Consider the following 24523-nt stretch of genomic DNA (forward strand, 5'->3'; position numbering starts at 1 on the left):
TTTTGCTTCTAGGGTAAGAGTTCCTAGTGCCCTTGATGCTGAGGTTCTTGCTTTCTTGGAAGCAATTGGGGTGGCTAGGTCACGCAATTGGCGCCATTTGTGGATTGAGACGGACTCAGCGGTAGTGGTCAGATATTTTGCGTCCCCATCTCTTGTCTCTTGGAGGCTGCGCATTGAGTGGCTAAACAGTATGGTTCTAGCAAGACAATTGCAGTTACGTGTCACTCACATCTTTCGGAAAGGGAATGTTGTGGCAGATGTGCTAGCTAACTATGGTGCATCACATGAAGGTACTCACAGATGGGATTCGTTACCCCAGTTCTTGTCTTCTGCCTTTGGTCGAGACTTTGTTTCATGGCCGGCCTATAGATTTTCTTGTTGATTATTTGTTCAGTCCTTGTTTTCCTTTTTCTGGAGTTTGCTCTGATGTCCTTGTTTTACTGTTTCCTTTGCTTGTTTTCTCTTTGTTGCATGGGATGAAATATTTTGATGGTCATTGTTGTTGGTTAGTAACTTTGTGTATTGTTCCATGGCTGGCTTTGGTCTAGTCCTCCAGCCAGTTTGTATTCTCCTTTTTTCTTTAATAAACTTTCGAGAGGGGACGAGGAGTTAGTCCCTCTCTCGCTTTTCCAAAAAAAAAAAAAAAAAGTTGGCGTGAGATTGTATACATTTATATAATTACTTACAGGGGGCCAATTAAGGAAGGAATATTGGACATTGGGCTATGTAAGTTAATTATCAAGCTACACTCATATGGCAATTAAGACGGTGGACATAGACCAATCAGTAAGGATGTCCTCCATTGTTTTATATATGCAAGCGATTAAGGTGTCCCATGCAATTATTGCTGGATGTGGAATGTATGGAAGGAAGCAATCATCTTTAATTGCAAGGAATATATACATGATCTTATTATACATGCATGATTGTATGCTTACAGTAGTGTGCTACTGAGCTCCAGAATGATCGCGGCGGGCATATCCTACAGTTCGTTGAAGAGGAAGATTACGTCCAGGACTCCAAAAGGTAATTAACCTTTCTTAGAAGATTGCTACGACAGAGTTAATCTTTTATTGACTACGATATATATCTTAACTATTAAGAGTTTTGATTTGATTCAAGGCCAATAATTGTGGCCTAAAATATAGTATTTCATTCCTATTAGGAATGTGAATCTGCAACAGCCTATATATAGAGGCTACAGAAAGAAGACCTCTCTCAAATCAATCAATCCTAGCGATAACAAAGCCTCCCCCGAGCAAACCTTCAACCTCGTTGAAACCCGGTGACCGCGCGCCAGTCCTAGTCTCTCCAAGAGCCGACTGCCAGCATCACCAGATCAACCCGGTGACCGTACTCCCAGTCCTAGTCTCCCTAGGAGCCGACTGCTAGTGCTACTGCCACCGTTACTTCCAGCGAAGCAAGGGTAACGCCCTCGCAACCCAGCGAAGCTAAAGTCACGCTTTAGCAAACCCCGTGCTTTCTCAGAACTTCCCAGTGATTGATCTGCTCAACCTACAACGTTGAGTATCGATTCGGTGACGCGAAAAGATCACACCCAAAGTCCTTATCCGTAAGGCAAAAAGTCCTTTTCCGGAAGGCAGAGAAAAGAACCTTGTGGCGAGGTTGGTGCTCTCCTCGTCCACAACGCTTGAAGAAGAAGTCAGGTCAAGGGATTACCCCGATGACTGCACCCCACGGTGCTGGCACGCCTGCGCACACTATCAAAAGAGACAGTTTGCACGCCAACTAGTTTTGGAGCCAAACAATACATAAACCATACCTGACGGCAGAAAGTAACTTCCAAACAAATGGTTTTCAGCACCCTAGGGTCCTCAGTATACGGCTAAGGTTGTCAACAACAACTGACGAAGAGGCATACAAACCCCCAAGATTAATGGCATGATATTCCAAAACTTTCCATTGGCCAATTAAAGCCGTCTATATTGGCTGCTAATAGTCTCCAGAACCATGGTTTTCGGCGATGCAGATACTATATGCGTGAGACCTGCACCATGAGCACCAATAATAACAGAAGCATCTTGAATGGCCCGGACTTGTTCTTTCATCGACATGCATGTGTGCAAACAATCCATTCAGTAGGTTTAATTTGCATTCCTTGTGATTCGACACCCAGCTCTTTAAGGCATCAAAGAGTTCTTGTTCATTGCATAACCTTGATTCAACTCTACCACCGTGACGTGGATGTGGTAGATAATCTTCACGCAGAACAAAAAGGATATTGAGACCTGAGGCTTGCTTCTCAATATGCTTCCTATGCACTTGTCACGCCCCGAATTTTGAATAAAAAATTCAAAATCCGAAACATGAATAAACAACTTAAACAAATAAACGTTTCTGAATTTTTTTCTCACAAACAACCAAACTTCACACCTCTCAATAAAACAATAAAACAAATCCTCAAATTACTTAATATTACAACACACTCTCTCCAAATTTAAATGTAAGCTCAATGAGTATAACAACCTCACAATAAAGCTGTAACCTCAATCCCACTACTCTAAGCAGCCTAATCACCTTCTCGATTCACCTGACCTGTAGGATTTCCCGCTACACAATTTGAATAGTGTACCGGGATTGCAACAACACCAAACCCGGTAAGCCATGACAGCCCGTATGAGTAAACAAGAAGGAAATGTTGATTTTAATCAATTTTATTTTAACTCAAGTAAACAACCAACAATCTCAACATCTGCGAGGAAACATCAAAACAAAACACGGAAAATCCCCAACGAATACATTTCCACAATTCTCTACCCACAATACTACCACTTTGGTCCATCCCAACTGTTTGGACCCAACACGTTAGAGTTCTAACTACCTTGTTGCCTGTCATCTAGGTTATTATTTAATCGGCGGTCTTCAGACTCTCTCTGTCCTCAGAGCACTACATCTCGGTTATTATTTAACCGGCGTTCTTCGGACTCTTCCGTCCTCAGTGCACTACATCTCGGTTATTATTTAACCGGCGTTCTTCGGACTCTCCCGTCCTCAGAGCACTACATCTCGGTTATTATTTAACCGGCGTTCTTCGGACTCTCCCGTCCTCAGAGCACTACATTTCTACCCTCTAATCAACTCAGAAGGTCAACATGATTATCACACACATTTATCGGTTAACATTATCATAAATAATCATGGCAATTTCCAAGACAATATCACATCACAACCAAATTATCGTAATTCCACACACACCTCAATGTCACACCATTCCAAATATATATACACGTAATTATATATATATATATATATATATATAAGTAATCATCCGCTCAGGGATAATCACTAATACCAACTATAGTTCAAGCATAAAAATCGGGAAATTCATTTTACTTACCTATGGACCGTAGTCGATCAAGTCCATATGATTAAAAATAAATATTTAATCCATAAATATTTTTCACAAAATTACGACAAAATAAATAAATTAATTACGACATAATATGAACCACGTGAGGTTTACTCACCTCTAATCCCGCTGCGTCTTCAAATTCACAAAACACACCAAAACCGCTCACCAAGGAAGACCGTCAATCACCTAAATTCAATATGATCATAACTTAGCCAACAAGTCATAAACAAAATTAAACGATGATCCAACGGTCGGATCGAAAATAAAGGTGATCCAAAGGTCGGATCGAAAATAAAGGTGATCCAACGGTCGGATCCTCACAGATCGCAGTTAGGATCATCCCCCAAAATTATCACGAAGATCCGACGGTCGGATCTTCATATCGTCCTTATAAACATCTCTACAAAATTTCATGAAAATCCGACGGTCAGATTCTCACGAATCGCCTTCCGAATTACTATTTCACAATTATACGAAGATCCAACCGTCGGATCTTCGCCCGTGACCTCACAAAGTCACCGGGACAGTCATACGATCAACATATCAAAACTACAAGTCCATCGGACGGTCTGATCTTCAAAAAACAATAATTGGATTATCGAAATCGATCGAAACCGTAAAAATTAATAACTAAATCATACGATATCCAAAAAATGAGTATAATATATCGAAATGATCGTATTGAAATGTAGAATCTAAAAATGTAAAGAAATCACATTTTTGACCCCCGGAGGTGGCCTGAAAAGGGCCGCCGGAATTTGGACAGAGCCGCCGCCGACCACCGCCAATCGTGTCGGGGCCTGGCTGCTCCTCTTCATCTCATCAACCCCAACAATTTTCATAACTAGCATGAAGTTTTGGTGATCCTTCTAGTATGATGATGTAATACCCTGAAAATTCAATTTATTTTCCGAGGACATATTAGAATGATTTCGTGGTCATGGAAGGAAGTACGAAGCTTTGAGGGTTGTGAATTTAGCTCGAACAATTTTATTTCGAAAAGCATACGTTAATTAAGGGCACGCGAAATCGACTTTTTATACGTACAGAATTTGGGAAAACTTCCTTCATGAAAGTTGTAGAGCTCGTCGATACGATCGCGTGCATATGCGGAACGCAAAAATCGGAGTTCGTATGAATTAATTATGATTTTTTGAAAAAGTTTCCAGTTTTGTATAAAGCTTCCATTTTCGGAAACTTCCAAAATTATTTTTCATTTCTTACCCTTTTGGGAAACCACCGTCTCTCTCTTCCTCCCATGTCCGAGCTCGACCGGACGACTGCAAATTCTTCTCCGGCTTCGTTCTTGCTCCACAGACCACCAAATCACTCCAAACTTCTTCCATCGTGTTCGCCTCTTCCTTGCGCAGCCATTTGTGGCAACCTTGCACGGCGGCGCGGCCTGTAGAGGCGGTGGTGCGCCAAAAATTGATACGCCCAAAATAGGCGCTCAACTTAACCCTGCAAGATGTAGTCGTTAGCAATATAGAGTAAGCAGGGATCGTTCTAGCCGGGGATTGAGGGTAACTTTATAATTCACACAAAAGAAAACAAAACTAAGTTAAACTAACTAAAGTACAAAACAAATAAACAAAATCTGAAACTAAACAAAAACCAAAACGTCAAACACTAGAAAAGATAGAAAAAGATGACAGGAAACAGAAGGGGATAGAAAGGTGTGTTGCAATCCTAAGTTGAAACAGATTTGGGGTTTTTGGTTTTTAACGAAAATAAAAGATAATATAAAAGAAAAACGATTTTTATTTTAGGTTTTGAGAAAACAAGATGGAGAACATGTTAGAGACTTGGAAATCCACCACCAATTACTTTCAAACAATGTTAAGTTAACCTAGTTTCAATTACTAAGGTATGAACAGAAATCAACCAAGAAACAAGTCGGAGCAGATCATGTCCCTTATTAATGTTTCCCTAATTACTTAGTCTACGTGAACGCACAATAGCTAAGCCTATCAAACATGCAATCAAGGTATAGAACGCTATCCTATCAACAACACATATAGTGTCAACACATTTGAAGCATTAAGATCTCATGGAAACGATTGATTATAGAGTTGCAGTCTAGTGTGGAACGCCTACCTAGCATGCTCTTCTAGTTGTTTAAAACATCAACTTTTGTTCAAAGCCTTGCATACTTGTGGATTAGAAAACAAGACGATTAGGTGAATTATTTTCTAAACCTAGCTCCAATTACATGCATAAATCCTATGTTGGCCACCATAAAACAAACACATGTAAAAGTTTTCAATCAAGCAGAAATAAACAACCAACTCACACCAAAGATCAAGAAACTAGATTTAAACAAACATATGTTCTACATAATTGGGGCTTCAAACCTTGCCCCTAACAAAAAGATAGTTAGTTACACATTGTTTTAAAAACCAAAATAAAACAAATAGAGAAAAAGAAGAAAAAGATGATGGCGGATGAATGAGAATGAGAGATAGAAGAGAAGGTGAAAGGCGTGGTCCTCTTCAACGTGTGCAGAAGCTCAATATATATAGGAGAAGTTCAGCCCTAGTTTCCTTCTTCAACAATGCTTTTAAAACCTTCCCTTGTTGCTTGAGGATTCCTTTAATTGGTGCACAATTAAATGATTTTCAAGCTTTGGTAATCTTGTTGTAATCTTGTAGAATTATTCTAGGACTCTCCTTAATATTTTCAGCAGCAATAACCTTCCAAAAATTCCCTGGAAATCCGTCCAAAGAAGAATCTCGGCCAAAATGCCCTGTTTTGACTAGGATTCAATTTCTGACTCTGAAGCTTCCTTCTTGGACAAGGAACGACTTCGTCTTGACAAGTTTCTGGATGGTTCTTGACTCCCACGTGCTCACGACCTTTGGAGATGACAACAAAAGACCCCAACCTCAAGACCATAAGGTCTTGACTTCCTAACGTAAGCTCCATGCGAAGTCTTGTTGCATCTTTGGAAACCATAAGTTTGTGTCGGCAGCCCATGTTCCAGGTCCCATAATGTTTCTATGCAGCTTCAGATGACGATTATACCACTGGGAGGTGAAAGTGGACATTGCGAGCTCTCTTTCCCCACTCAAACCTTTATTCCGAGAGCATCACTGGTCCAATGGACGAGATTTTTGGCCTGAAGGTAGTATACATATAGAGCTTTGAGTCCATGTAAAGAACTCCTCATTTCATCCACGGAAATATGCCCAGTTTTTCTTTTTCTGTGACACAACTGCACAGTTTTCTGTTTTCCTGAGCTGACCTTGCTGCATTCAAACTGGAACTGGGAACACATATAAACTCCGAATCCAGTTCTGTAAAAACTTACAGAAAATAGACTCAAAGATATTTCCATTCATGTATGGTATATCTTCTGGTTCCATCTGAGCGAAAAACGGCAGCAGTCTAAAGTAGACTGACTGTATGGTCAGCACTCTGTTTTTACAGAAGGGACAATTTTCACACTTGTCTACAACCTTATGACCTGCACACAAACTAAAAACATAAAAAGAAACTAAATAGAAAATGAAGAAAGAAAGAAAACATCCTTTGGGTTGCCTCCCAAGAAGCGCTTGGCTTAAAGTCTTTCAGCCTGACATAGCAGCTCTTCATCTAGAGTAATCAGGAGGTGTAGGCCGCGGTTCGATCAAATGCTTAAGCCTCTTCAAAGATGTTTCATGATCCCTTGACAGCAACTTGGGTAACTTGGGAGCAACGGAAAGATAGGATTTGATGCTTCTCTTTTTCTTTCGCTTCTTCCATTGCCTCGTTCTTCTCTTAAGTTCAACAATCATTGCTATAATGATCTCCTTATGTGATTTGAGATGTTCACTTATGACCATCTCCACATGATCAACAAACTCAAAAGTTGCTTGGATGGGGAGAACATGTGTAGAGGTTGAATGAGGCATTGCAGGATCAGATGGTCTTCCATGTGCTAGCAATAACGGCCCAAATGTAGGAGCTTTGATGGACTCCTCTTTTAAGCAATCCTCCCTTGTGGTCTCATAACCTTTTGGATCTTCATGTGATACCATGATTGTTTCAGGCACTTGGGACACACTTGCATGAAGATCATCCTTACTTCCTTCATGATAGGATTCATCATCATCAAACGGATCTTCCATTTCCTACTTTTCAAGCTCGGTCATGTAGTGATCCTCAAAAATCTCAACGTTGAGTGGCTCTTTATAAGACTCCTCCAAATCCATTACTTCATCCTCATCAAATGTTGAATCATGGAATGCATCATGGGGTTGGCACAAATCTGTAGTTGTCGGGAGCTCCTCTAAAGTTTCCATCGGTTTAGAAGGGTGCTCCTGAGATATTAAGTTCTCCAAACGCTTTAGTTTTTCTGCCAAATCATCATCAAGAGCTTGCTTTTCCTGAATCCAAGCTTGAAAAGAAGCATCTGAAGCTTGTTGTCCCTGAATCAAAGCTTGAGTAGCAGCATTTAGTTCCTTAATAATCTCATCATCATTATTAGACATACCTGAGTTTTGAGGAGGTGGTGCTTGTGGACAATAGTCATGGTATGAATATGGGGAAGCTTCGAACTCATTGAAAGATCCTTGTTGCACGTTTGGATGGTCATTCCACGAAGAGTAAGGAGGATTATCCCATACCGGATTGTATGGAGGTGAATAATAATTATTCCAATGCCCTTGGTTGTCATGAAATCCTCCAAGCATGGTATTTTGATCATAGTATCCTTCATATTGGTTGCTTGGACATGTCTCCATTGAATGACCAACCATGGAGCATATGGAACACACCTCGTAAGATTGATGCCACATTGAAAAACAAAACAGAAATTTAAGTTAGTAATATATACAAAAAGAATGTGTAAAATCCTAAAAATCAAAATATAAACAAAAATAAACCAAACAATGTGAATGTGAAAAATAAGTATTTTTCAATCCCCGGCAACGGCGCCAAAAATTGATACGCCAAAAATAGACGCTCAACTTAACCCTGCAAGATGTAGTCGTTAGCAATATAGAGTAAGCAGGGATCGTTCAAGCCGGAGATTGAGGGTAACTTTATAATTCACACAAAAGAAAACTAAACTAAACTAAACTAACACATAAAAAAGAATAACAAAAATCTGAACTAAACTAAAGAAAATGTCAAACACTAGAAAAGAAGAAAGAAAGACGGAGGGTCAGAGAGGGGATAGAAGAGTGCGTTGCAATCCTAAGTTGAAACAGATTTGGGGTTTTTATGTTCCTACGAAAATAAAAGAGAAAACAAAAGGAAAACAAATTTGATTTTTGATTTTGAGAAAATAAGATGGAGAATATGTTAGAGACTCGGAAATCCACCACCAATTACTTTCGAACAATGTTAAGTTAACCTAGTTTCAATTACTAAGGTGTGAACAGAAATCAACCAAGAAACAAGTCGGAGCAGATCATGTCCCTTATTAATGTTTCCCTAATTACTTAGTCTACGTGAACGCACAATAGCTAAGCCTATCAAACATGCAATCAAGGTATAGAACACTATCCTATCAACAACACATATAGTGTCAACATATTTGAAGCATTAAGATCTCATGGAAACGATTGATTATAGAGTTGCAGTCTAGTGTGGAATGCCTACCTAGCATGCTCTTCTAGTTGTTTAAAACATCAACTTTTGTTCAAAGCCTTGCATACTTGTGGATTAGAAAACAAGACAATTAGGTGAATTATTTTCTAAACCTAGCTCCAATTACATGCATATATCCTAAGTGTCGACCCAAAGAACATAAACACATAAAAGTTTTCAATCAAGCAGAAATAAACAACCAATTCACACCAAAGATCAAGAAACTAAATTTAAACAAACATATGTTCTACATAATTGGGGCTTCAAACCTTGCCCCTAACAAAAAGATAGTTAGTTACACATTGTTTTAAAAACCAAAATAAAACAAATAGAGAAGAAGAAAAAGATGATGGCGGATGAATGAGAAAGAGAGATAGAAGAGAAGGTGAAAGGCGTGGTCCTCCTCAATGTGTGCAGAAGCTCAATATATATTGGAGAAGTTCAGCCCTAGTTTCCTTCTTCAACAATGCTTTTAAAACCTTCCCTTGTTGCTTAAGGATTCCTTTAATTGGTGCACAATTAAATGATTTTCAAGCCTTGGTAATCTTGTTGTAATCTTGTATAATTATTCTAGGACTCTCCTTCATATTTACAGCAGCAATAACCTTCCAAAAATGCCCTGAAAATCCGTCCAAAGAAGAATCTCGGCCAAAATGCCCTGTTTTGACTAGGATTCAATTTCTGTCTCTGAAGCTTCCTTCTTGGACAAGGAACAACTTTGTCTCGCCACGTTTCTGGATGGTTCTTGACTCCCACGTGCTCTATGACATCTTATCTTCTAGATTGATCAACAACCTTCTGGAAAAACTCCAAGTAAATCACCGGAAAAGATCTCCCAAAAAGCTTCGTGAAAAGCTGACAGTTTCTGCCTTATCGGGAAGCATACTTCGCGCTTGGTTTCCTACTGCCTTGTTGATGCTTATGACCAGTTCTTTGGCTTTAGTTGAAGTATGATATCATGTATTCATGGATCGCTGGCCCTTTCTTCAAAGTTGCAGCTGGAATGATGCAAGAATTGCTCCTCAAACCGTTCCAGAAAGCTGATTCTGAAACTGCAGTTTTCTGCTTTGCAGCAACTGTTTTGCACAACGATTTCCGTGGACTTCCCTTGTAATTTCTGGCCAAATGGTTGATCAAAATTGGTCCTCTGCATCATTACTTCATGATTCATGGCTCCATTGCTCTCTTTAAGCTCTTATTTCTCTTGAATCACTCCACGAACTACCTAAAAAGAAAACAAAGTTAAAACTGACTTTTTAAAGGAAATAGCTAAGAAAAGTATAAAGGTTTCACATTATATTTATCGCATTTTATGCTCCTATCAACCACCAAATCACTCCAAACTTCTTCCATCGTGTTCGCCTCTTCCTTGCGCAGCCATTTGTGGCAACCTTGCACGGCGGCGCGGCCTGTAGAGGCGGTGGTGAGCTCGTTTTGATTTGAGTTCGATTTTAGTCAACGTCGGTTTTCTCCTAGCTCCGGCCACCAAAACTTCTGATCCTTAGCTCCATGAACTCGCCTCAACTTGCTGATCATCATACTAGAAGGATCGCACCTGGAGTGACCGGTTTCACGTTCGTCGGAGCTCGACCGGTTTTCGATCCGAAACCAAAACCTTTCGATCGTGATATCTCGAGCTGTAGTGCATCGTTTTGATTGATTCTTGAACCAGTGAGTTCGCCTTGATGTTCTTAACATCAAGGCCTGAAATTGAAGTTTTTACGTCAAAAATCAAGCTCGCCGGTTTCTGGAAAAATTCTGGCCACCTTCATACTGTTCTAGGTAATTTTCGACCCCTTCCGGTCATTTTCAGACTTCATGCTAGCTATGAAAATTGTTGGGCTTGATGAGATGAAGAGGGGCAGCCAGGCCCCGACACCATTGGCGGTGGTCGGCGGCGGCTCTGTCCATTTTCCGGCAGCCCTTTTCCGGCCACCTCCGGGGGTCAAAAAAATTGATTTCTTTACATTTTTAGATTCTACATTTCAATACGATCATTTTGATATATTATACGCATTTTTTGGATGTCGTATGATTTAGCTATGAATTTTTACGGTTTCGATCGATTTCGATAATCCAATTAATGTTTTTTTAAGATCGGACCGTCTGATGGACTTGTAGTTTTGATATGTTGATCGTATGACTATCCCGGTGACTTTGTGAGGTCACGCGCGAAGATCCGACCGTTGGATCTTCGTATAATTGTGAATTAGTGATTTGGAAGGCGATTCGTGGAGATGTTTATAAGGACAATTCAGGAAGATCCGACCGTTGGATCTTCGTGATAATTTTGGGGGATAATCCTATGGGCGATCCGTGAGGATCCGACCGTTGGATCATAATATAATTTCGATCCGACCGATGGATTGTCTTTATTTTTATTTATGAGTTGTTGGCTAAGTTATGATCATATTGGATTTAGGTGATTGACGGTCTTCCTTGGTGAGCGGTTTTGGAGTGTTTTGTGAAATTGAAGACGCAGCGGGATTAGAGGTGAGTAAACCTCACGTGGTTCATATTACGAACCGAGCACTTTTAATTAATTTATTTTGTCGTAATTGTGTGAAAAATATTTATGGAATAAATATTTGTTTTTTTAATCATATGGACTTGATCAACTACGGTCCATAGGTAAGTAAAATGTTTTAATTATACAAAATGAATTTCCTGATTTTCTTGTGTGATTTATAATTGGTATTAGTGATTATCCATGTGCGGATGATTACGTATATATATATTTACGTGGATATATATATGGAATGGTGTGACATTGAGGTGTGTGTGGAATTACGATAATTTGGTTGAGATATGATATTGTATTGGAAATTGCCATGATTATTTATGATGATGTTAACCGATAAATGTGTGTGATAATCATGTTGACCTTCTGAGTTTATTAGAGGGTAGAATTGTAGTGCTCTAAGGACAGGGAGTCCGAAGAACGCCGGTTAAATAATGACCGTGATGTAGTGCTCTGAGGACGGGGAGTCCAAAGAACGCCGGTTAAATAATAATCGAAATGTAGTGCTCTGAGGACGGGGAGTCCGAAGAACGCCGGTTGAATAATAACCGAGATGTAGAGCTCTGAGGACAGAGAGTCCGAAGAACGCCGGTTAAATAATAACCGAGATGTATATCGTTTATTTAAGCCTTAACCGAGGTGACATATAACGATGTTGTTAGAAATCTAACGTGTTATTGGTGTTGGGTCCAAATAGTTGGGATGGACCAAAGTGGTGATATTGTGGTTAGAAGAGTGTGGAAAAGTATTCGTTGTGGATTTCCTGTGTTTTGTTTGATGTTTCATCACAAATGTTTGATTGTTGATTTTTACTTGAGTTAAAATAAATATGTTATAAAATCAACATTCCCTTCTTATTTACTCACGAGCTGTCAAAAGCTTACCGGGTTTGGTGTTGTTGCAATCCCGGTACACTATTCAAATTGTGTAGCGGGTAATCCTGCAGGTTAGGAGAATCAGGGCGGTGATCGTGCGGGTTAGAGTAATTGTTATAGTTTTACAGTGATTGTAATAGTGAGGTGAGTTATGCTCATTTGAGCCTTACAATTTGATTTGGTGAGAGTGTGCTGTAATAATTAACTTGAGAAATTGGTTTATTGTATTATTGAGAGGTGTGAAGTGTGGTTGTTTTGAGAAAAAAAATTTAGGACTTTTATTTGTAATAGTTATTATTCATGTTTCGGATTTGAATTGTTTATTCAAAATTCGGGGCGTGACAGATGATCAGCAGGTTGAGGCGAGTTCATGGAGCTAAGGATCGGAAGTTTTGGTGGCCGGAGCTAGGAGAAAACCGACGTTGACTAAAATCGAACTCAAATCGAAACAAGCTCACCACCGCCGCTACAGGCCTCGCCGCCGTGCAAGGCCACCACAGACGGGTGCGCAAGGACGAGGCGAAGCCAATGGAAGAAGTTTGGTGAGAATCGGTGGCCGGAGGAGGAAGAACTCGGCCGGCGAAATTTTTGCAGTGGTTCCGGCCGGGAAGAGAGAGAGGAAGCATCGGGCTTCCGGAAATGGAAAAATGATATTTTTTTGGAAATTTTCCAAAAAAGGAAGCTTTATACCAAACTGAAAACTTTTTCAAAAAATCATAACTAATTCATACGAACTCCGATTTTTACGTTCCACATATGCACGTGATCGTATCGACGAGCCCTACAACTTTCATGAAGGAAGTTTTCCCAAATTCTGTACATATAAAAAGTCGATTTTCACGTGCCCCTAAATAATAAACGTTTTCGAAATAAAATTGTTCGAACTAATTCCACACTTCTCCAAACTCCGTACTTCCTCCCATGACCACAAAAACAATACTAAAATTTCCTCAGAAAATAAATTGAATTTTCGGGGTATTACAATCTACCCTCCTTAAAGAAATTTCGTCCCGAAATTTAATCGTGAGTCCATGTCTCCCGATTAAGGTTTTCTGTAGTTCATACAGAAAACAATCAACCATCAAATCTCCATCTTTACTGACTGTAGTAATCGACAAAGCTATGACACTATGTATAAAATTACAGCCCAATAGCCACTAAATCAATTCAACACTAAGACATTCTTTCGCAATCCACTTTTCTCAAAATTTCAACACAACAATTGCCTCAAGCAACACACACCCAAATCACCACGTGGTATTGCACAAAAAGCTATTTTCACACTAATCGTCACCCTGTACTAGCATACAAGTATAGTGACCACTCTCACAAGGCAATGTGTAGAAACACAACGCTGCACTAAATCAAGAATTTAAAGAAGAGAAAAAAAAAATTATTTAGACACTTCCACCACGTCTTCTTATTCAATATGGGCCACTTGGGCCAAAGAAACCGAACCAATCACATTTCGAACCGGACCGGCCCAACCCAAATTGGGCCCAAAAAACTCGGCCCACTAACCTTCTACTCGGCTTGGCTATAGTATGAAGCTCTACATATTGTACATATACTATACTGATCGTATATACTTCCGTATATCGAGCATATACGATATCCAAAAAAATTATCTTTGTAAGGGGTAAGGTTCGAACTTCAGACCTCTTACACCAAGGTTTTGCTCCCAACCACTGAAGCAAGAGCTGCTTCCATTAATATATGCACATGTGTTATATTTATTATGTCAAAACGAACATAATAAAATAAACGAGAGGCGAGGTTCGAACCTCGGACCTCTGGTACACAAACTCAGCCTTCAACCACTCGAGCGCAAGCTGCTCACGTTATAATCCATACCAATCCTTCTATTTAAACTCAACCGTTTCGGCAATCAGGCCCAAAATACCCAAAACTGTTGCAGAAATCCGTCCCATGAATTTCGCCAAAACTATTTCAGAAACTCGGCCCATCGGGCCTCCACCCACAGCTACAATGAAGGCCTTGATCCGAGACAAGCCCAAGTACGGCCCACCTGCGCGGCTTATCCCTTCCGTGAATTACAGAAATCAGATCTACTTTCGGCTAAAGTTGTCTGCCACAGCGCCTCGAGATTCATCCTGTCCCCCTACGCGCTCTACAAGCGTCAACAACTTTTCCGGGTTTTAGGGCGACTTTAATCCAACGCGTAGATTTAATCTCAGAGATCGTCCATCCAACGGTGGAGATCTGCTCACCTTGCTCTATAAATAGGTACATTCTGAGGGAGCAACTGTTCACTCCAAGGGAAACGAAAAATTCCTCTCGAGTTCCAGCCCTTCTCTCTCAACTCTTCAGCTTTCTTCTTCTCAATCTCCAGTCTTTTCCTCTCAATCTTCAATCCTTCTCTCTCAGATCTTTTCTTCCATCTGAAAGATTCGATCTCTTCCTTCATCTGAGAATTTTGGATCCCCAACACCACTTCATCAACTTCAATCCTTCTAACAACAATCTCCCTCAAACACTCAACAACTTTAATCTTCGATTTTCACATCCTCTTAACCCATCACCATGGAACCACGAACTCTGCAACTAATGGAGCTTCAAACCCAGCAACAAATGGAACTACAAGCCCAGCAACAAGTCGAGGATGGAGGAAACAACCAAGCAGCCGGGAGTAGTGCCAACACGCCTATCAGGTCGACCAATAACCGGTGGACTCCCACACCAGCTCAACTAAGAATCCTTCAGGGGCTCTACTGTGACAAGGGTCACAAGTACCCAACCCCAGAGTAGATTCAAGAGATCTGTCTTCATCTGAAACCGTATGGGCAGATTGAGGACAAGAACGTCTTCTTTTGGTTCCAGAACCTCAAGGCTCGTGAGAGGCAGAAGTTGAAGGAATTACGGAACGTTCGGGTTGGTGGATCTCTCGATCTCAAATTTGGATCCACAAGTTCTATAGATGATGGTAGGTCCATTGATCTACACTTTGGTTCCACTGGTTCGACTGGTACAGACGGATCAATCGATCTAACCCTTGGGTCATGCATCGGCTATGGTGTTGACCCATATTCCTCCTCACCCTTCAACGCTAATATCAGTACTACCTCTTTTGGCCCAACAGGAGGACAATCTTCCATGGATCAACGAGGAGGAGATCACCAGGAGGTCGAAACTCTTCCTTTGTTCCCCGTGCACGGTGAAGACCTCCTTGGTAACTCGAAGACTACATTCGAGGAATGTAGCGCATTTGGTTACTATTCCGGTGGCTCAGGCGGTTACAACAGTGGCTCTCCTTGTTTCCCTTGAGCTCAGCCTCAATCCATCCGGAGCTACTGACTTGGCTTAGCATAATGTAGTTTTTTTTTTTTTTTGTAAACTAAATCAATAAGATTGAATGCATGTCGTCTTTTCCTTAAACAACCAACAACGTCACCAAGGGTCGAACCTTGGTCACTCCTTTGCTCTTTCAAGGCCTTAGCCAACTCTGCTGTACACGTCGTTCATAAAAATGTATCACAAACAATCAATTCAAAACCCAACAATCAATTCAGTCACACAATGGTCTAGCTAGCATCATTTGAGTCAAAACAAACACAAAAACAATTTCGTTGCTAAAATCAGGAATTACCAAAGCTAAACTCATCCTGAGTCAACTGGGAAAAACCTACATCTTATAAAATCTCAACCATTCCATCTATCAATTCCTTCATCAAAAACTTACCACTAGTTCCGTTCCTAACAACAATCCTGATTTCAAAACAATTATAGAACCCAGAGACCACCCAAAAATATTGTCTCATTCACTCAAACAAAACTTCGAACTTTGGTTTCCACACCTAAATCCCTGCCCCAACAACTTCTTGGTATAGAGGAAAAGACACTCACAACATTTTCCTCAAATCACATTTCGTAGTACAACTCAAAACTGTAGAATATGTTTATTCTACCATCACTAGGGATAGGCGCAAGACAGTTAACCAATCGAATACGTAAATAAAGTTCTAGGAGGCCAGTGTACAAAAGGCATAGCACTAGAAGAAACCAACTAGCTTGTACCATACACACTTAATGAATACCACAAGTCAAAGCCACTTTAAACATATACCACAAGTCAATTTCTAAACTCCACTAAGACATCTCGATACAAAACAAGATATCGAATCCTATATACGTACCTCACATCCAAACTTCTATACGTCCAACTTAAGAAAGCAAAATTTCTATCAATTTATACTCATAACCACACAAGGTACGTGCATAGGCCAACATCATGCCTCCAACCAAACACTTCAACATCCAAAAGAACCTCACATCCATAAAACAATTCACACTGACTCATCAGAGTTAAATCTAAAGGTTTCTATTCCTCAAAAATTACAACCTGCGGAAACTAAACTTATTCTAATACGAACCTACAAGACAACTCTACGGTCCTAAATACTACTCCTTCGAATATCCATCACCTAAGAAGTATAGTATGCTTGGCTAATACACATATAACACTTAAAACACAGTATAAGTCAAATACAAGTCCATATTAACCAAGTCAATACTACAGGGAAGGTATTCACGTTCCTAAAACGACTCCCAACACTCACACATACCCAATGACTTAGTCAATACCGAAGAGCACACGATGGGGATCCGCTGCAGACGGGCCATCACTCGGAAGGTATTGGCACGTCACCAAATATGTACCTTACGCTCTGATACCAAACTGTCACGCCCCGAATTTTGAATAAAAAATTCAAAATCCGAAACATGAATAAACAACTTAAACAAATAAACGTTCTGAATTTTTTTCTCACAAACAACCAAACTTCACACCTCTCAATAAAACAATAAAACAAATCCTCAAATTACTTAATATTACAACACACTCTCTCCAAATTTAAATGTAAGCTCAATGAGCATAACAACCTCACAATAAAGCTGTAACCTTAATCCCACTACTCTAAGCAGCCTGATCACCTTCTCGATTCACCTGACCTGTAGGATTTCCCGCTACACAATTTGAATAGTGTACTGGGATTGCAACAACACCAAACCCGGTAAGCCATGACAGCCCGTATGAGTAAACAAGAAGGAAATGTTGATTTTAATCAATTTTATTTTAACTCAAGTAAACAACCAACAATCTCAACATCTGCAAGGAAACATCAAAACAAAACACGGAAAATCCCCAACGAATACATTTCCACAATTCTCTACCCACAATACTACCACTTTGGTCCATCCCAACTGTTTGGACCCAACACGTTAGAGTTCTAACTACCTTGTTGCCTGTCATCTCGGTTATTATTTAACCGGCGGTCTTCGGACTCTCCCTGTCCTCAGAGCACTACATCTCGGTTATTATTTAACCGGCGTTCTTCGGACTCTCCCGTCCTCAGAGCACTACATTTCTACCCTCTAATCAACTCAGAAGGTCAACATGATTAACACACACATTTATCGGTTAACATTATCATAAATAATCATGGCAATTTACAAGACAATATCACATCATAACCAAATTATCGTAATTCCACACACACCTCAATGTCACACCATTCCAAATATATATACACGTAATTATATATATACGTAATCATCCGCTCAGGGATAATCACTAATACCAACTATAGTTCAAGCATAAAAATCGGGAAATTCATTTTGTATAATTAAAATCATTTTACTTACCTATGGACCGTAGTCGATCAAGTCCATATGATTAAAAACAAATATTTAATCCATAAATATTTTTCACACAATTACGACAAAATAAATTAATTAAAAGTGCTCGGTTCGTTATATGAACCACGTGAGGTTTACTCACCTCTAATCCCGTTGCGTCTTCAAATTCACAAAACAAACCAAAACCGCTCGCCAAGGAAGACCGTCAATCACCTAAATCCAATATGATCATAACTTAGCCAACAACTCATAAACAAAATTAAACGATGATCCAACGGTCGGATCGAAAATAAAGGTGATCCAACGGTCGGATGGAAATTATATGATGATCCAACGGTCAGATCCTCACGGATCGCCATTAGGATCATCCCCCAAAATTATCACGAAGATCCAACGGTCGGATATTCCTGAATCGTCCTTATAAACATCTCTATAAAATTTCATGAAAATCCGACGGTCGGATTCTCACGAATCGCCTTCCGAATTACTATTTCACAATTATACGAAGATCCAACCGTCGGATCTTCGCCTGTGACCTCACAAAGTCACCGGGACAGTCATACGATCAACATATCAAAACTACAAGTCCATCGGACGGTCCGATCTTCAAAAAAACAATAATTGGATTATCGAAATCGATCGAAACCGTAAAAATTAATAACTAAATCATACGATATCCAAAAAATGCGTATAATATATCAAAATGATCGTATTGAAATGTAGAATCTAAAAATGTAAAGAAATCACATTTTTGACCCCCGGAGGTGGCCTGAAAAGGGCCGCCGGAATTTGGACAGAGCCGCCGCCGACCACCTCCAATGGTGTCAGGGCCTGGCTGCTCCTCTTCATCTCATCAACCCCAACAATTTTCATAACTAGCATGAAGTCTGAAAATGACCAGAAGTGGTCGAAAATTACCTAGAACAGTTTGAAGGTGGCCGAAATTTTTCCAGAAACCGGCGAAGAAATGCAGAAACCGGCGAGCTTGATTTTCGACTTAAAAACTTCAATTTCAGGCCTCAATTCCTTATAGAGAGTTGTTAAGAACATCAAGGCGAACTCACTGGTTCAAGAATCAATCAAAACGATGCACTATAGCTCGAGATATCAAGATCGAAAGGTTTTGGTTTCGAATTGAAAACCGGTCGAGCTCCGACGAAAGTGAAACCGGTCACTCCAGGTGCTATCCTTCTAGTATGATTATCAGCAGGTTGAGGCGAGTTCATGGAGCTAAGGATCGGAAGTTTTGGTGGCCGGAGCTAGGAGAAAACCGACGTTGACTAAAATCGAACTCAAATCAAAACAAGCTCACCACCGCCGCTACAGGCCGCGCCGCCGTGCAAGGCCACCACAGACGGGTGCGAAAGGACGAGGCGAAGCCAATGGAAGAAGTTTGGTGAGAATTGGTGGCCGGAGGAGGAAGAACTCGGCCGGCGAAATTTTTGCAGTGGTTCTGGCCGGGAAGAGAGAGAGAGGAAGCATCGGGCTTCCGGAAATGGAAACGTTTTCAAAAAATCATAACTAATTCATTCGAACTCCGATTTTTGCGTTCCACATTTGTACACGATCGTATCGACGAGCCCTACAACTTTCATGAAGGAAGTTTTCCCAAATTCTGTACGTATAAAAAGTCGATTTTCACGTGCCCCTAAATAATAAACGTTTTCGAAATAAAATCGTTCGAACTAATTCCACACTTCTCCAAACTTCGTATTTCCTTCCATGACCACGAAAACAATACTAAAATTTCCTCGGAAAATAAATTGAATTTTCGGGGTATTTACAGCACTGGAATTCCAAAAGCAGCTCTAATCATTTCTCCAAACTCAGACAGTCGTGCAGTTTTCTGGTCATCAGGGTGCTGCCAAAGCTTCTGGTGCAGAAGCTCCCTCACACTTTATATCTTCAGTGAGCCCCTTAAACCATGCAGTCTCATATCCAAGAACTGAAATACTAGCATGACGAAAAACAAACTGGACCACTAAAGTTTTTCGCATACCTAAGGCTAGAGAACAACGCTTTCCATGTTTCTTCCAATTGTGTCTGAAAATGACAAATGCAAGAGAGATAAGAAACAGGAGATTGGACCAGCATTCAGACCATTTTAACTATAAACAATAAAAATAGACAAAGTATAGCTGCATTTTATACCCTAAAGTAGAGATCTACTAAGGAAGATGAAGAAGGAAAAAGAATAATATACAACAGAAGAACCAACAAAACATGTCATCCTATCCTTAAGAAGGCATCCTAAATTGCTTATGTTTTGGGGAAAACCCATTCTTGGAATGATATTTAGTAAGACTGTAAAACCAAAATCTAAAAAGAGTGTAAAATCCACTTGTAAAACCTTTTCTAAGGCCCACCAACAAAGTCCCTCCTATTATGGCCAATAATATTTAATTCATCTCAACTAACTGCAAGTATTAAGGCATCTCAGTCCTGATTATCATGGTTGATACAGGTCAATGTTGTTGGATCACCATATTGTCAGTTTTCCTCAATCAGTTCATGATATCTCCATGTAATTTGTTCATCATATCTCCATGTAATGTGTGGAAAACAATTGCATACTCAAACCCTCAATAAACTTCCAAACGCACCGTTTCGAAACTCAAACGCACCGTTTCGAAAGTCAGGCAACTCCTCCTCCTCCTCCCCTCTCCCAATCACATCCTCCAAAACTTCGCCGCCAATCGGCATCTTCACCCTTTTCGGCACCATCCGGATCCTCCGTCCCTCGCACACCGAGCTCCTCAGGGTCTCGTGGAACGCACACCGGAACCAGCTGCCGGAATCTTTAGTGGGCTTTAGGAGATTGACCCGGCGGGTGAAGCCGTTGCCAAAGTAGGCCTCGGAGGAGTGGAACTCCGCGTTTGGGGTTTGGGGGTCCGGAATCTGTGTTGCATATTTTAGTCTACCTATCGCTATCTGTTTTTTATTCATGCACTTCATCCAGAACCATCATTATCAAAGTTCTTATATTTATTCTGTAGTCTGAAGAGTCTTTGTCTATCAGAAAAAACCAGTTTTAAAAACTAAAATTAAGATAAGCAGCAGTGATTCCGCCTGTTAAAGTATCCGTTAGGCAGTGAGCCGTTAGGAGAAAAACTTGGGCATGTTGAAGGCTAGTCTTATTTTCGTTTTTGTTTTTTTTTATGAAGTTTTTAAAGAAAGACAAACACTCTAAGGCTCAGGATAGCATAGGAACTACCCCATTTTAGTCTTTTCACAAGAGAATAGTAAGATACATAAATACGTGTGCAATTGGAAAAAATACCTGAGAAATCTGGGTAAACGGGAAATAACCCTTTATGATTAGATCATTTTTGTAAATTTTTAGCTAAATTGAAAAACATTACAGCATTATTGTAATTTACCATTATCAATATAAATGGTTCTAGTTGGACAGGCGTGGTTGATTAATTGAAGTGATCTAGTTCAGTACCTTAACAATATTTCAATTTGATGGAATATTCACAAAAGTGATATACTCATGAAGATTTAACAAATGAAAAGTCGATTTGCCAAGTTGTGATAAATAAATGTGTCCCACTACCAATCCCTTAAGTTGGCGATTCGATTATGGACGAGCCCTATGTATATATATATACACATGGCTTCTTTGCTAATTGCTTTCTCAAAAGTACGAACACCCTCGATTAAATGTTAAACACTAGACAATTAAATGTGATATCCCCAAAATATAAGTCAAATTGATAACTATTTAGTAGAAGATCCCTCGCTTATATAAACCATCCACTTGAACAGTGGCCATTAAGTATATAAGCGAGGGTGTTTGCACTGATAAAAACGCCACAATTTTGCACTTTTAAACATTAATCGCACATATTAACGGTTGCCATCAATTTTTTTTTTCTCAGTTTAAACAAACATAGATAAAATCGATATGCTATTACATGCAATTCTCTCTCTCTCTCTCTCTCTCTCTCTCTCTCAAACACACACGTATATATACTATATTGCTATATATGCACCTCGTACAGTATACTTACAGAAAATGTAATTAAATCACACAAAGCCTGCTATATTATCTAGTTTTGGACACCACAATAAGTCTTCAAAGCAGATTGAGCTATCTGACCAGCCTCAGAATAGTAAAATCCAAGAAACTCGACATGATCGAATGGCTTGAAAAGCAGAGGATGCTCTTCATCCACAGCCTCCTCTGGGGCTTTTATTATGTAACCTGCTTTTGGGATAGAGAACAATCCAGTGGAGTACCTAGCCTCATTTCCGGTCATCATCACTCGATGATGTGGAGAATGTAGTCGACCATTTGTCCATGCCTGCAAATCAAATCAGAAGTTTTATTATAGTTAAACCAATTAAATACATAGCAATTAGTATAGTTCTGACTTTTATGGATCCAAGCATGTGTGTCACACGGAACTCACTGTTTCTGTTGAAATCAGAGTATTCAACCCAAACCAATAGGCAATGAGTGAAGACGCAGATGATGTATACATGGTTTGATCTCATATATAAGCATTTGGCAAGACCATATATATATGAAGCACTGATTGTGGAATTCTTTACGTTTAGAAAATTACTGTGATAGTATTTTCACAATCAAGAACATATAAAGAAACTCACATAGAGAGAATCGCCAATCATGGCGATAAATGACTCCGGCGAAGGTTTAACATTGATCCATTTCCCATCTTTGGTTTGCACCACTAGTCCTTCAACTTGGTCTTGGTGCAAAATGGTGACAATGTTCTTATCTGTGTGGGAGTTTAGGCCCAGCTTAGTCTCGTTGGTTAGAGGGCCCTTATATTTCATGACTCGAAGAAGGTAGTTTGTTGACCCTATGTGTTCCTCCAGGTATTTCTCAAGTCCCAAGCTCTCCAAAATCATTCTCCTTATAATTTGATCCAGCTCAGATAGTTTCTCCGAGAAGGAATGAACAGTTTTGCTGCCATGAAAACCAATATTTGCAAGATAAGCATTTGATAATCAACTATTAGCTAAGTCTCATGAGTTCAACGGCCGGAAATTAAGTATTAATCAATGGTATATGTACTAACCTAAGTATTTTTCTTTTTGGTATATGTATTAATCAATGGATTGTATGTATGATTAAAGGTAACAGTTACGGACAAGATAATATAGCAGATATATTTGTTGTTGCCACGATATACAGTCGGGGGCCTGAAAGAATGTACTAACCTAAAATTTGGGTTTTGTTGAGGCCAAAAAATGTTTGTGAAACTTTGAACTTGTCCATCGACGGTTGCTTCGTCAATACCCATGCTCTCATATAGGGGCACCATGGGGTATTGCCCGACATAGCCATCAAAGGGCTTTTGAGAAACGTTTCGCAATTTGGTTTGTAAAGGGAGGTCGAAAAGCTCTTCTGTTGCTTCAAATATGCCTTTTCGAACGTCTGAAGGAACTTTGTTAAACAAAGCCTCGAAGCAACCATACTCTTAGAGTGCAAAGTGGACTCGAGCTCTAACTGAGTCCCACTCGGTGGTGCCCGGCTTGAGGTTTTGCATGGAGAAATCTATGGTGGGAAGTTTGAGAGGTGTTTCTGATCCCATTGTTATAATTGGTTGGGTTTAGAGAGGAAGATAGAAAAGCTACCTTATTTGAGTGCGTTTTGGAAGAGATCTTCGACTTGTCCATCTATTTATACAACTCGATCTGACGATGTTATTATGAAGAGTGATTGAAGAAGTTGAAAAGAAAGGGAGTATACTTTAATTGGACGTAGAAAGAAGTCAAAGGTTATGAAGTATGAACTAACTAGGAGATAATTACAATTGGGTAAATGAATTCTACAATATGTTAACGGGTCCGGATCAAGGGACACCAAATTTTACACAAATTTTGACACACCTTGTGAGCCATTAGATTTTAAAATGTTCAATGGTTCAGATTTATTCTTTGAATGATGTCAACACAACACCAAGTGATGTGGAAATTATATGGCATTACATATTTCTTAAAATTAAACTTTTCATCATTAAAAGATAAAAACAAAATTAAAATTTAGAAAATCAAAATCAACAAAAACTAAAAAGAGAAAAAGAAGAAGAACGAGCAGAAGAACAAGAATTCCCAGTTCCCATCAAAATTCGGTTCAATTACATTCCTCCTTATTCCGATCCCAAGTCCCTTGTAACGTGTGCAGACCTTCAATTATATTCCTCCTTATTTCAATCCCAAGTCCCTTGTAACGTGAGCTGATTTGCTGAGGGGTTATACTGTGTGGTCATGCCCAGTAGACCCATGAGAAAAATGTCATAATTGGAAAGAGATAGCCATGGAACAAATAATAGAAAAAGCTTGTTGCAAACTTGCAAAGGCAAACAGGAAAATTTTCATCTGTGTCATGTCTTTTGCTGGCTTTGGTCAGCTTTATCTTTTGGAAGAAGAAAGAAACAACGAACAGCGATGAAGAACCTATTGGTGATGCCATTGACGATGAATTTGAACAAGGGACTGGCCCCATAAAGTTTTTGTACGGCGATCTAGTTAGGGCAACTAGTAACTTTC

At 39.8% G+C, this 24523-nt stretch overlaps 1 protein-coding gene and 1 pseudogene across 1 annotated transcript; both read right to left on the reverse strand.

The window, feature by feature from the left end:
• Positions 1-1793: 1793 nt before the first annotated feature.
• LOC112164796 lies at positions 1794-20944 on the reverse strand (annotated as a pseudogene).
• A 1065-nt stretch (positions 20945-22009) lies between these two features.
• On the reverse strand, positions 22010-23596 carry LOC112164797 (probable 2-oxoglutarate-dependent dioxygenase AOP1.2). Its single transcript, XM_024301113.2, has 3 exons — positions 23192-23596; positions 22616-22937; positions 22010-22308 (listed from the first exon to the last, which is right to left on the reverse strand). The coding sequence occupies exons 1-3, from the start codon at positions 23293-23295 to the stop codon at positions 22054-22056; spliced, it is 681 nt and encodes a 226-aa protein (XP_024156881.1). The 5' UTR covers positions 23296-23596; the 3' UTR covers positions 22010-22053.
• Positions 23597-24523: the final 927 nt, after the last annotated feature.

The sequence above is a fragment of the Rosa chinensis genome, chromosome 5 (genome assembly GCF_002994745.2).
Source record: "Rosa chinensis cultivar Old Blush chromosome 5, RchiOBHm-V2, whole genome shotgun sequence".
Classification (NCBI taxonomy): Eukaryota; Viridiplantae; Streptophyta; class Magnoliopsida; order Rosales; family Rosaceae; genus Rosa; species Rosa chinensis.